We start from the raw sequence: 13,810 nt of genomic DNA, 5'->3' as shown, positions 1-13,810 counted from the left end.
GCAGCATCATTGTTGCTTTCTTTGTCTTGCTCTGTTATTCTTGCCGGCCTTCTTCTTCATGTTTCCTCTTTCAAGCATAGGAGAAAATGATTGGCAAACTTGTTACTTTTAAAGAAAAATATTTATTAAGGTGGCATTTATTTCAGAGGGCGAGGTACTTCATATATGCAATCTGCAGGCTATAGTAAAGAAAAATATTTATTAAGGTGACATTTATTTCAGAGGGCGATGTACTTCATATATGCAATTTGCAGGCTGTAGTGTTGTTGTACTTCCTATTTTGCGTTCGCAAGTATTCAGAGGTCTTAAAGCGTGGTGGACACTGAAAATAGTTAACAAAAATTTCTTTCAGGTTGAACCTTCACCAACAACTGGTAGTCTGAGCATGGCTGCAATTATGCACAAGAGTGCTCATCCAGACATACTGCCTTCGCCACGGGATAAGTCTATTCGAGCCCATGAAGATGGGGGTTCTAGGGATTTTGAATTCAAGCCTCATCTGAATTCGTCTTCTCAATCAGTGGTACACAACCTTTAATTTTCTTTTCTCTGTGTCCTATAGAGATTAATGTACTTTATCTTGCAGAACATCAAAAGAAAATTTAAGCATTTTGTTTCTATACGACCCCACAAATATATCTGGCCTTTATTGTGCATATTATAACCATAATTCGGCTAGGTTCTTGAATTGTTGCATAATTCATAATCTTGCCTATCATTTGTAAATGCATGTACGAACTTACCTATTTTATTCTGATCTTCTTTGGAGGGTAGGAAGGTAACACTATCCCAGATGCATGGCAAATCTCAGTATAGAACTCATTAACTCAATATCCATATGTAACATTACTTCTTTCACATGTAGTGGAGAAGTTTCTTTATAAATAGTAGAGTTTGAAAAAAGCACTTTGAATGACAGTTTGGGGAAAAACTATGGTACATATGTAGTTAGATCTATCTGTGCTTGCTATGTTAGTCACATTCTTTCTTAATTCCTGTTGACTTGTTTTTGCATATTTTGTTTTGCATCGTGTAACATTTGTAATGCTCATATTTTGTACTGCAGGCTCCTGCTATGAGTGATCTAAAAAAACACGAGCATTCTATGCAAAATCAGAGTATGAATCCCAGCTCATCATCTAGCAATATGGTGAATGAAAACAGACCTCCCTGTTCACGCGAGTCAAGTCTTACAGTGAATGTAAGTGCTCCGAACCAACCTGTTGGAATGGTTGGTTTGACTGACAGCATGCCTGCTGAAGTTGGTACTTCTGAGCCGCAGCAGATGAATAGTTCTGACAATGCCATGCAAGAGCCGCAGTCTGAAAATGTTGCTGACAAGTCAGCAGATGATGGCTACAACTGGCGCAAATATGGGCAGAAGCATGTCAAGGGAAGTGAAAACCCTAGAAGTTATTACAAGTGCACACATCCTAATTGTGAAGTAAAAAAGCTATTGGAGCGTGCGGTTGATGGTCTGATCACGGAAGTTGTCTATAAGGGGCGCCATAATCATCCTAAGCCCCAGCCTAATAGGAGGTTAGCTGGTGGTGCAGTTCCTTCGAACCAGGGTGAAGAACGATATGATGGTGCGGCAGCTGCTGATGGTGAGATGTTTGTCATGATTTCTTGGAAATACTGCATCAGGTCCCTATAGTTTGGAGCTTGGCATGCTGCATTCTTGTATCTAGCATGGAAGTAAAAATGTATCGACATCTATGGTTGAATTTTAGGATCCCATTGCTGCTTTTCCCTCCTCTCGAGTAGCTTCCTATTTTTTATGAACTTAATATAGTTGTAGTAAAAACCATCAGTTCAAAATTGTAAAATTCTTGGAAATGAATCCCTTGAAGTTACAAAACTCAAATTTAATTCTCACTCCAATCTATATTAATTGTCGCTGATTTAGTACATATGAGTTTCCCTGAGTTGAACGTGGGCATCACAATAGATATATATTGACCAGTCCGTACACAAAAGGAGAGCTTGTGGTAGAAATGCTTTAATTTTCTTGTAGTCATTGTTTTCTTGCTATCTCAGACTTCTATCTTTTTTGCAGATAAATCTTCCAATGCTCTTAGCAACCTTGCTAATGCGGTAAATTCGCCTGGCATGGTTGAGCCTGTTCCAGTTTCAGTTAGTGATGATGACATAGATGCTGGAGGTGGAAGATCCTACCCTGGGGATGATGGTACTGAGGAGGAGGATTTAGAGTCAAAACGCAGGTATGCTTGGTTTGAACTTGGTAAATTTACACTTTAAAGAATCATTCCTGTCAAGTGACAAGTGCTAATCTTCTTGTCTACAACTATCAAATATGAAAACAGGAAAATGGAGTCTGCTGGTATTGATGCTGCTCTGATGGGTAAACCTAACCGTGAGCCCCGTGTTGTCGTTCAAACTGTAAGTGAGGTTGACATCTTGGATGATGGGTATCGTTGGCGGAAATATGGACAGAAAGTTGTCAAAGGAAACCCCAATCCACGGTAAGTATTTATTTTCTTCATTAGTTGCTTTTTATCCTTTTATTGTCTGGCTCTTGAGAAGATTGTCATTGTAATGGTAAATATCTACTCTGGCTAAGAACTTTTTGCACTTTGTATTTTGCGACATGTCTATGCATAATTGTATTTTATATGCTTTCTCAGTCACGTGTCATGCATGTGTTGAGTTTTATCCCTAACATAAGAGAGCCTGTGATTAAGATGATACTGGTTAAATGTAATATCTTTCAATCATAAATTTGTTGTAGAAGGCTGATAGAAATGAAATAAAATGGTCATTGAACAAGTATTCTACTTCACACCTATGCTCAAGGTTTTATATGAATGAATAAGTGGACATCTGGTGAAGACATGTGGTAGATGAAGATGAAATATATGTTACTTCACCTTTATCACTGATTCACTGTTGGTGATCACATGCGGATATGGAAGAATTCCTATTCCGTACTACAATCAGCACATGTGTCTTGAAGGCCGCTCAAAGCTAGACCGCGTTTAGTCCGTCATATAGTTTTTACCATCCAGTTCTACCCCCTCCGTTCCAAAATACTTGTCGTGGCTTTAGTTCAAAATTGAACTAAAACCACGAGAAGTATTTTGGAACGGAGGGTGTATTATTTATGTGGGCTGGTACAGAGGTCCATTAGTTTTGTTATATGATGAGTTTTCCCCCTTCTGGTGAAGGATCACATTTAAAGGCAGATATGCTATTGAGAATCATATAACATATGATATTGAGAATCGTATAACATATAATGCAAAACAAAAACACACACACTTCATTTGTGTTATGGCACATGATTATATTGATGTATCATGTATGTATGCGTGTATACGATGAGCCCTGCAACACTATAGTTAGCAGAGATAATAAAACTAGAAAGCAATGCTCCACTCTTAAATTATACTACCTCTGTAACTAAATATAAGACGTTGAACTGGAAAAACGTCTTATATTTAGTTACAGAGGTAGTACTATATAAAATATTATCCCTAAGCATACAAAGTGAAGGCAATTGATTGGCTGGTGTATGTCTGTTTTAGTAAGGGTGATATTTGGCCCCAAGTCCATGTGTGCAGCCAGTTTATTTATGCATGGGGTGCAAGGCTTTAGAATAGTCCTTTGCAGTTTGAGTTGCTAGCTAGTCAAAGACGCCCTTTTCATGAGGGAGAAAAGACTAGCTACATAAATGTTTGGTTTGAAGCTAATGGTTGCGTAAGAATTGCTAGTGTTGAAAATGTATTGTCATGCATTTGCTTTGCTGCCTAAGTTTTGACTTCAACTCCTGGTTCTTTTTTGGCCAAATATTCACGGGCATGACCAGAATTTTCGCAAACATTAGCAGTGGAAACTTTGACAACCAAACAGATTATACTGGTGTGCTTGCATGTATTTGTATGCCATGGCCTTTCACTACTCCTTCCGATCTGAATTAACTGACGCGGCCTCGGAGGGAGTACTTCATTTTATAGAGGCTGCGTCAATTAATTTGGATCGGAGGGAGTACTTCATTTTTAAGTATGTTAAAATGGCAATGTTGTACGGATACACTGTGCCATATGAAATGCTATTCCCATGTATACCAAAGGGAGGCATTTAATTTGTAGTCCAGTCTTTTTAGCCCCTCGAGGGCTATATCCACCCATGCATCACCGTCCGATAGATGTGTTGTGATCTATATGGCCATTGTGCTTGCAGATTGCTTTAACTTCGCGCATTTATTTATAGTTTGCTAATGAACACACCAATGGGATGTCGTACAGTTTACATGTCAGATCGGAGTCAACGCATCATCAACTTTCCCTGCACCTCCTCCAAGAGGCAAATGAATTCATGGTCTGGGAAAACTTTTGCACTAATTGACAAACAATTTTCTTGTCTAATAAATTATTCTGTTTGGATTACATGCACAACTGTCCCAAAACGTAAGCAGAATTAGAGTTTGCATTAATTGGTTGGGTCGTGCTGATCACACACGGAAACAAAGTGTAAGAGGTACCCATAATGCAGGTCCGAACTCCAAAAAGCTCACCTTGTAACATACTTGATCAAATGCAAATGATGCCACAACTCCCACTTATTCCAATAAAAGAATGTGGCTCAACAAGGATTCCTACAAGCGTAGATCTTTCACGAAGGATGGATGTTCTATATATACTAATATACTTTTTTATTCTATTTTATTTATCTTATAAATTGGAGTTAGTGGTGATCGTGGTGAGTTCACTCCCACCACTCCAGCCCAATTTCTCTCATCCATCCAGGACCCACCAGGAAAGAAGGAAAATGATAAACAAAACAGTAATATAATGTAATTATGGACCCCAGACCTGCTGCTAAACATAGATCAGTCAAACCAGCAAGCCACTGCCTTACTAATATTTTTTGAATGAGAAAATACTTTACAAGTGCACGAGCGTACACTTCTTTTTCCACTGCAACACAAGCCAGCCAGTCGCTGGCTGGCGCTCCCTCCTTCCCAATCCATGTCCTCCGGCCTCCCAGTATCCATTTATAGTTATGGTGTATTACCTTTTATGGTGTTATGCTTAGCAAGTGCATTGGTTGTTGTATACTGCTACTAATCTAATACTCCCTCTGCGGAGTGATCTAAACGCTCTATATTTCTTTAGAGGGAGTACAACTGTAATCATTTTTGTGGTTGCGTAATAACACACTGACATTATGCTAGTCCTTATAACAAATAAGATGGGATCATTCGAATGCATGTCTTCTTAAAAACAAAGCTATGAGCATTAAATGTTCCGGCCTTTTTCTTTTAGGACAGCTAGGCAGCAAATTTTCCACTCCCTCCGTCCCGAAATGTAAGACGTTTTCGATACTATGGTAGTGTCAAAAAGCGTCTTACATTTTGGGACAGAGGGAGTAGTAAAAAAAGCAGTTCAACCACTGGTTAATCACACTGCTACACTCATTCAACCTGACCACACGCTGGCAGCACCAAGTAATAATGAACCATAACATACAGCACCAAGTAATAATGAGCCACATGAGCATGCATTTTTTTGGATGATAATTATGTGAGTCAGGCTTTTAAGGGCTTGATTGATTCTGGTGATTGATGTTTCGAAAAGTCAACCACATGGATCGCACCGCGACCTAAATTTGTATCACCTTGTGAATGGATTTATATGTAGCTAGTAGCTACTAGTTTGTTATGTGAGCCATTGCACTCTTATATATTTTCTGTTCTTGACTGCAGGAGTTACTACAAATGCACAAGCACAGGATGCCCTGTGAGGAAGCATGTTGAGAGAGCATCGCATGATCCTAAATCAGTGATAACAACGTATGAAGGAAAACATAACCATGAAGTCCCTGCTGCGAGGAATGCAACCCATGAGATGTCCGCGCCTCCCATGAAGAATGTCGTGCATCAGATTAACAGCAATATGCCCAGCAGCATTGGCGGCATGATGCGAGCATGCGAAGTCAGGAACTTCAGCAACCAATATTCTCAAGCCGCTGAAACCGACAATGTCAGTCTTGACCTTGGTGTTGGGATCAGCCCGAACCACAGCGACGCCACAAACCAAATGCAGTCTACAGGTCCTGATCAGATGCAGTATCAAATGCAACCGATGGCTTCGATGTATAGCAACATGAGACATCCATCAATGGCAATGCCAACGGTACAAGGGAACTCTGCTGGCCGCATGTATGGTTCCAGAGAAGATAAAGGTAGCGAAGGGTTTACTTTCAGAGCCACACCGATGGACCATTCAGCTAACCTATGCTATAGCGGTGCTGGGAACTTGGTCATGGGTCCATGAGTGGAATGATGAGAGTGTCTGCAAATGCTTATAGCTCCATGAATCATATATTACAAACAATGCTTTTGTAACGACAATCTCTTCAGCAAGATTCTTAATTGTGTATCGGTTACAAGTCAGTTCCAGCCGGAGGCAAGTAAGCTATAAGCTATACCTGGGGGACTGCAGCAAATGCGCATGTGTCTTTTTAAGTGCGGAAAAGGCCCCTGCTGTATGTAGCGCTGCAGCCCTACATTCGTTGTACAGCGAACCTAATATGATTAGTTAATTAGATTATGAGAATTTGGTTTTGTGAACTGTCTTATCTTCTGTACTGGAATATTGACAGAAATATAGATCCATCGTAATTTTCTTTTACCGTTAAGACAACTGTTATTTATGGATGCTTGTACAGCAATCATTTTTGATTGGGTTTTAGGTTTACTTTGTGCTACTCAATTACAAGTTCCAACCCTACTCCAAAAAGGGCATGGACAACCAGAAGTGCATCAAGAAGCATGGGTGGTCGAAACCTCCTGAGAGTTATGTTAAATTGAATATTGTTGCTGCCTTGAGCCTTCAGGAGGAGATTGGTGCTACTGGAGTACTGATCAGAGATGACCGTGGGCATTTTGTTTTGCGGCGAGTAACAGTAGAATAGATCATGTAAACTCGGCACCTACTGCAAAAGCGAGAACTTTCATGGATGGTCTAATCCTTGCAGGACAGGTTGGATGCGAGAATATCATAATTAACTCGGACTGTATGGAAGTGGTTTAGTCTATGCATGATGGTGGCTATTCAACAACCAAAGCTTCGGCAATTTACGAAGAGTGTGTGCTCTTAGCGAGGAATTTTTCTCGACGGGAGATCCTCCGACTTTTGTTTTGTATATCTAGCCTGGTGGATTATGTTACCATGTTCGAAAATTAATAAAATCGTCGTGATGGCTTTCCCTCAAAAAAGAAAAAAAGATCTCCAAAGGCACCAACACCCATCATCTCAAATCATTTTAGTTACTTGGCAGTGCTGATTGAGACTTACTTAAATGCAATTACATTAAGATTAGACGTCTGAAACTGAAACATATACTGTAGCCCTCGAACTTGTACCACTACTACATCTCATCAGCCTCTTATCCAGGCCTAGACCTAAGTTCGGCGTTACAACAGCCGGTTACCTGGGAGCTATTCTTCTCCACAGCAGCAGCAGCAGCAGCAGCAGCATCCTAGAGTCCAACAAAGCATGCATCTAGATTCGCCTACGAGCAGCGAGGTCACAAAAGCAGTCACACCACAGCACTAGTGCCATGCGGAGGAGACGACGAGGGGCTTGCTCTTCCAGCCGAGGTAGAGCGCGCCGTCCCGCTCGGCGAGCTTGTAGTTCTCCGAGTAGCTCTGCAGCAGCGTGCTGATGGTGGCGTTCACCAGCGCGCTGAGCGGCGACGGCCTGAAGCCGGCCATGGTGAGGCGCGCCTTCCACTTGCCGAACACCTCGTGCCGCTCCACCCGCTCCGCGCCCTCGCACGCGATCAGGTTCACCACCTCCCGCGCCAGGCAGTGCTGCTCCATGTTCACCCGCTCCCTGTCGTCCCTCGGCAGCGTCAGGTCGATGGACTCGAAGATGGCCGCGTAGTAGTCGAGCGTCTCCGCGAACCGCTGCGGGAACGGCGCCGTGTTGGTGTTGGACTCCTGCTCCACCAGCGTCAGCACCCTGGGCCGCAGCCCCTTCACCAGCCGCAGGATCCGGTCCCGGTGGTTCGCCGTGCTCACCGTCTCGTCCGGGATGTGGTGCAGCTCCAGCGTGAAGTTCACCGCCAGCGCCTCCCCGGGGACGACCCCGAGGTGCGCCTCCTCCACCTCCTCGCCGGCCATGGCCACCGAGTGGAACTCGAAGGGGACCTTGCAGAGCCCGGCGATGTGCGACAGCCTCCTCCCGACAAGGTCCAGCCCGCCGCCCCGCGCGTAGGCCGACACCGTGTCGTCGATGCCGGTGATCCTCACCGTCGGCGGCCCGCCGGGCCTGGCCGCGAGGGCCTGGAGGAGGGAGATCCACTGCGCTCCCTGGGCGATGTGGAAGTCGATAATGTGGATCCGGTCCTCCCCCTTGACGGCCTCCGCGATGGCGCCGTTGGCCGACATGTAGCCGAACTTGAAGTAGGGGCAGGCCTCGTAGAGGAAATGCATGTAGGAGAGCAGGTCGGAGCTCTTGGGCTCCTTGCACCTCAGGGCCTTGTAGATGGAGTGGCCGGAGGAGGCGAGCCTGGCCACCAGCCCTTCCACCATGTAGGCTCCCAGCCTCTCCAGCGGCGTGCCGGAGACCGAGACCATCTTCCTCAGCTCCGGCACCATCACATCCACCGCGTACATGTTCTTCTCCTCCACAGCTCTGGCGCAGGCGAGCAGCAGCTCCTTCAGGTCGCCCCTGGGGAAGTCCATCATCTGCGCCCACTTCTCCGGCTCCAGCGACAGCTGCTTCGCGACGGAGCTCTCGAGGCTGTTCACTATCTCGGCGTCCGGCCCGAGCATTTCAGCCTCAAGGTCCTTGAGCTTCTGCTTCAGATCGTTGGGATCCTCGGTCGTCACAGTGACGCATGAAGCACTCACCGGAGACCCGTTGGTGGAGTCGGAGCGGCTGTCGTCGTGGGACGACGGGCTGCCGCTGCCGCTCCTGATGGACGGAGGAGTGAAGCTATGGCTGGATGGCGAGTCGTGCCTCATGCAGCCGGCTGCCGCCGAGGAGTCCAGAGTGTGCTTCATCTGAGCGACCTGGTTCTCATAGCTAGCGTCTGATGAGTGGGACTTGAGGCTGTAGAGGTGCTGTGGCACGACATGGGTGTCTGGAGATGGCTGATAAGGGCGGCAGGGATGCTGTGGGTTGTCCGAGTACTGGAACTGGAACTGCTTCGGGTTCTGCCTCTGCATGTTGCTGAAGGGGTGGATCATCCGGGAGGTTGGAGTATCGGCCATACTTGTTCTGTGAAGGATCTGACGCACTATTCACTGCATGGATCTATCTTCTAGCCCAGAAATCCAGATGAAACGAGAAATCTGAAACAGGAGAGTAATAAGACTGTAAGAAGAAAAGCACACCGAGTTACTAACTCCAAAGGTAAAACTGGTAGCCAAGCATACACTTCCAGTAACAGAGATAGAATTGGTGTATTGTATACATGGAATGGAAACACCATCTCAATCCCAGACACAGGAAATAATAACATACTGTATCTGAAAAAAGACATGTAAAAGTACAAGAGCCTAACAATCACAAGCGATCATACTTTTACTAGTGATGAAAAGTAATAGTACTAGCACTACAAGATGGCATACAAGGCATATATAAACAGATGATCAAGTTAGTCTGAAGAAAACACTTTGAGTAGTACCGAACCAACACAAACAACCAGTAGGCATCCTACAGTTAACAAGAAGCAAGTGAAGGGAGGAGCATGGTGCTGACCGAAGAAGATCGTCACGATTACATCGCCAAGACTCCCAGTCCGGGCAAAGAAAAAACAGCCGTAGTACTACTAAAGTGGGAGTATGACCTGAGCGCGCGCAAACAAAAGAGGGGCCTGTAGACGACTACAACGGGTCGTAAAGTAATCCCCACCTCATCATAATTTTCCTGCAGTGCACCAAACCGGCAGCAGTTTGACCCGCCCGTCGGCACAACCAAACCAACCACACCCCCTTTCCCGTCCCGGCGCAGGGACAGGATTAATTAACTGACATCCACTGAAATAAATATACACAAGATCGCACGGGTCAATGGTCAAAAGCCCCTGGATCTGCTTGTTTTGGCGGGCGCAAATCGAGAGGTCTAATCTATCACCAACCTCCATTTGACGCGGTCTGAGGAAATTCTCCGTAGCTCGCAAGCTTGGTCATGGCCTAGTAGGCTGGCTAGTACCGAGGCCGTACGGGTGGTGTGGTGTGCGGCTGCGCCGACTAGGCTTGCAAGCAAAATACGCCGACTGTCGCACAAAAAGTACTAGCCAAAAACAAAAACAAAAAACTACGGAAGCAGCTTCTTCCTCGCTTGAGCGACTGCCAATCTCACGAGAAAACTAACGAACTGGGCATGGATTCATGGGAGAAAACCACTGGCCGCGACCAAACATCAAGGGCCCCCTAGCTAACCGTGACCCGGAACGAGCAAGGGCAGGCCATGGCCTAGCCTAGCATCCGCCTTCATTTTGTTCAAGCGCTCATGAAGCTCAAAACTGGCCTAGCTTCCTTCGTAGCTGCTACAGAGAAGGAACGAGGAAGGGAAGTACCTCTACCCGGGTAGCTCCGGCCGGTGGCTCTCGGTCGAACCCTTGAGCTGAAGTCGGGGGGAGGAGGATTCGTGCGGCGATGGTGAAGAGCTAGCGCCGGGAGAAGAGAGAAGAGAGATCGCGAAGGGAGGGAGAGGGGAAGAGAAAGAGGAGAAGAGAGGAGGTGGGCATTGGTGGCTCTGGTGCTGTGGTTGTGGGGGGAGTGCGATGTTGTTTCCTGTAGGGGGGTCTGGGCTGAGCTAGTGGATGCTCCGGGTGGCCGTTGCTATTTCTACCCCGGGGCCGCGCGGGGACGCGTCGTCCGCGGTTTGTGCCGTCGTGAGGCGTGACGCGCGGGCGGGGTCGGGGTCGGGGGGCGTTCAGACCGCGCCTGCGTGCGTGGCGCGCACCGGGCACGGGGATGGATCAAATATCTCAGCACTGCCCCCCACGCGAGTCGCGACCAACCTCGCGCTCGTGCGCGCTCGTGCGTCGTGCATCGAATACTTGACGCGCTACGCGGCTGGACTGCGGACTGGATGGAGGTTGGACCGTGAGACTCCACGAGGCTCCACTCCAGCGCCAGGTATTTGCTTGCTTGCTTGCTCGGGAGTCGGGATAACTGTGCTGTGCGTGATGCGCCGGGATGACGACGACGGTATACTTGTCGTAGCAACTGTCGCCGTCGTCGTGCAAGGAGAGATCATCACGTGCTGCTGGGACTAGACGATGCTTCGTCAAGGTGTATTTTCGATAGATATTTTTCGCTTCGTGCCATCAAATTGCCTGCTGACACTCGCCAAAAGGTGAGCTAAACAACGGGCTGATGAACAGCAGCCTGCTCCCAACACGCCTCCGTCGCCTTCCTGCCACTTTTCACCGTGTCTCCTTGGTCTCAACACACGTATGTGTCGTATGCTATGTCGGTGTTGAACACGAACTGAAAGTTCAGAAACAAGCGAAGCGAGCTCATGGTTTTGAGGAGCTCTCTTTCTATGTCTGCCACACACGCGGAGCATCTCCAATCCGTTCCGTCCCGTTCCGTCAAACAAGATTTTACGCATGCTTATCCTGGCTTTTCCACCACATGACCAGCACGTACTAGATATTCCGCGTCTACACAGATATGAAAAGGCCGGGGGGTCCTAGTCACGCTGCGGTTTGCATCATTTCCTCTTTCAGTGGCATCATTTCTCATGTCTGTCCCCGGGAAATTATCATCCACGTACCGCCTTTCTCGCTTTTGACAACCCATCCTTTGGCGTCCAGCGACCTTTTCCTTCCCTTTTAACTCCAAGATCGCCACGCCCAAGCTTAGCTGCGGCTGATACTTCTAACATGATAACGCCACTGCCGTTATCATAGACATGAGTGCTCGGTATCTTTTCTGATGTGTCGGCTGTCGCGCTGCTGTTCCATCATATTATGAACGCCTTGTATGAATTGGTTGATTTCCAAGGGTCTACGTTCCTTCTTCGCTAGAGTACCCGGTGGATGGCATGCCTCCAGAATTGTGGATGGCATGCATGCGGTGACTAGGACTGATTGTGCAATCTTCACTCCTACGGGTACTTGTAGGAAAAGCAACGCTGCCGGAGTCATTGTGGATTGTATAATAGGAGTAGTATATTATTGAGATTATTGATATAGTACCAGACTTCTACTTTGGCACAAATGTCACACCTTGTGCCACTGACAAGCGGTCTCAGCCTCCACCTGTCGGTGGTACAAGCTGTATCACTCATCTCTCTAGTTACTAAGGGCATCTTCAACGTCGACCCTCAAATTTGCTCTGACATTTATCCGGATAGGGGATTATTTCGCGGACACTTGTGCCAGAGGCAACGATGCCGCATATATTTCAACAACTATTGAAACAAAACAGACGAAATTCATGCAAGCTGGGCAAACTTCAATAAAATTGGGAAGAGATTTATGCAAACAAAGTGGATTTTATATAAATTGAACGAAATTCATTACATTTCGGACATACTTCAACTAAAAGTGGAGCTCGTCCGAGTCCGGAGGTATAATTTCGGACATACTTCTATTCTAAACCTAATCTATATGATCGACGGCGCTCGTTTCTCATGTCCGACCATGAGCCCCGAGAACTGAAGCTCTTGTGCTTGCCTTCGCTTTCTCCAGTTCCGCATCAGCGCTCTTCAGCTTTGCCTCCGCAGCCTCCGCCACCATAGCTTGAGTGAACGATTGTCGGCCTGCCAAGCTTGTCTTCAGGCGGAGGGGAAGAGCGGTGGCTTTCCTATGACCCGACCAGCGGCGACCTACCATGCACTACTCTTCCTCGCTGCTGACGGCGCCGGTGGACGTGCCGACTTCATGGTCGTGGCGGCGGGCGCGGCCTTGGCGGTGTCCTCGTCGTCGTCGGTCTTGCCCCGCACCGCGTCCGCCGTCTCGTCGAACTCCTTGTAGTTGGCTTCCAGTTTCTCCTGACGTTGGCAGTGCCGCCTGATGGTGTCCTGGATTAGGGGGTGCACACCACGTTGGCCTGCCGATCATGGGCTGGGCCGAGGACTCGTCCACAACTGAAGAATAGGCCACACATACCCTGGCCCTTGATACGTCTCCAACGTAATAATAATTTTTGATTGTTTCATGCTATTACATTATCAAATTTAGATACTTTATATGCAATTTTATATCATTTTTGAGAACTAACCTATTAACTCGGTGCCCAGTGTCAGTTCTTGTTTTCTGCATGTTTTTGTTTTTTCACGAAATCAATACCAAACGAAGTCCAAACACAATAAAACTTTACGATGATATTTTCAGGACCAGAAGGGACCCTAGGAGCCTCGGGAGGAGATCAGGGGGGCTATGAGAGAGCCACAAGCTCACCAGGCGCCCCCCAAGGGGGCGCACCCTAAGCTTGTGGCACCCTCGTAGCTCTGTTTGCCCTAATTCCAACTCCATAAATTCCCATAAATCTTGAAACCAATAGAGAGCCACCCGAAACACATTTTCCGCCGCCGCAAACTTCTGTTCTTCTGTGATCCCATCAGGAGGCCTTTTCCGGTACTCTGCCAAAGGGGGAATCGATCTCAGAGGGCTTCTACATCAATCCTTGTTGCCCTTTAATGATGCGTGAGTAGTTTACCATAGACCTATGGGTCCATATCTAGTAGCTAGATGGCTTCTTTTCTCTCTTTGAACTTCAATACAAAGTTCTCCATGATCTCCATGGAGCTCTATCCGATGTAATCTTCTTTTGCGGTGTGTTTGTTGGGATCCACTGAATTGTGGGTTTATGATC

The 13,810-nt window shown here is 46.7% G+C and overlaps 2 protein-coding genes across 2 annotated transcripts; one reads left to right on the top strand and one right to left on the bottom strand.

Moving 5' to 3' along the window:
• Positions 1-352: 352 nt before the first annotated feature.
• On the top strand, positions 353-6,663 carry LOC125536472 (WRKY transcription factor SUSIBA2; the record flags this gene model as incomplete). Its single annotated transcript, XM_048699698.1, is given in 5 exon segments — positions 353-523; positions 1,067-1,607; positions 2,060-2,225; positions 2,328-2,486; positions 5,729-6,663. Coding segments are annotated over 5 exon segments (1,608 nt in total), but the record flags the coding sequence as incomplete, so codon positions are not given.
• Positions 6,664-7,275: 612 nt separating this feature from the next.
• On the bottom strand, positions 7,276-10,816 carry LOC125536473 (chitin-inducible gibberellin-responsive protein 2-like). The gene is made up of 2 exons (XM_048699699.1): positions 10,558-10,816; positions 7,276-9,328 (listed from the first exon to the last, which is right to left on the bottom strand). Exon 2 carries the CDS (start codon positions 9,245-9,247, stop codon positions 7,580-7,582), a length of 1,668 nt encoding a protein of 555 aa, XP_048555656.1. The 5' UTR covers positions 9,248-9,328; positions 10,558-10,816; the 3' UTR covers positions 7,276-7,579.
• Positions 10,817-13,810: the final 2,994 nt, after the last annotated feature.

The sequence above is a fragment of the Triticum urartu genome, chromosome 2, assembly GCF_003073215.2.
Source record: "Triticum urartu cultivar G1812 chromosome 2, Tu2.1, whole genome shotgun sequence".
In the NCBI taxonomy this organism is placed as follows: Eukaryota; Viridiplantae; Streptophyta; class Magnoliopsida; order Poales; family Poaceae; genus Triticum; species Triticum urartu.
The sequence above is the reverse complement of the archived record's forward strand: the minus strand, read 5'-3'. Positions and strand labels throughout refer to the sequence as shown.

Excerpts from the sequence above, each read along its gene's own strand:
- LOC125536473 (XM_048699699.1), bottom strand. The coding sequence starts at position 9,247 with ATGGCCGATACTCCAACCTCCCGGATGATCCACCCCTTCAGCAACATG.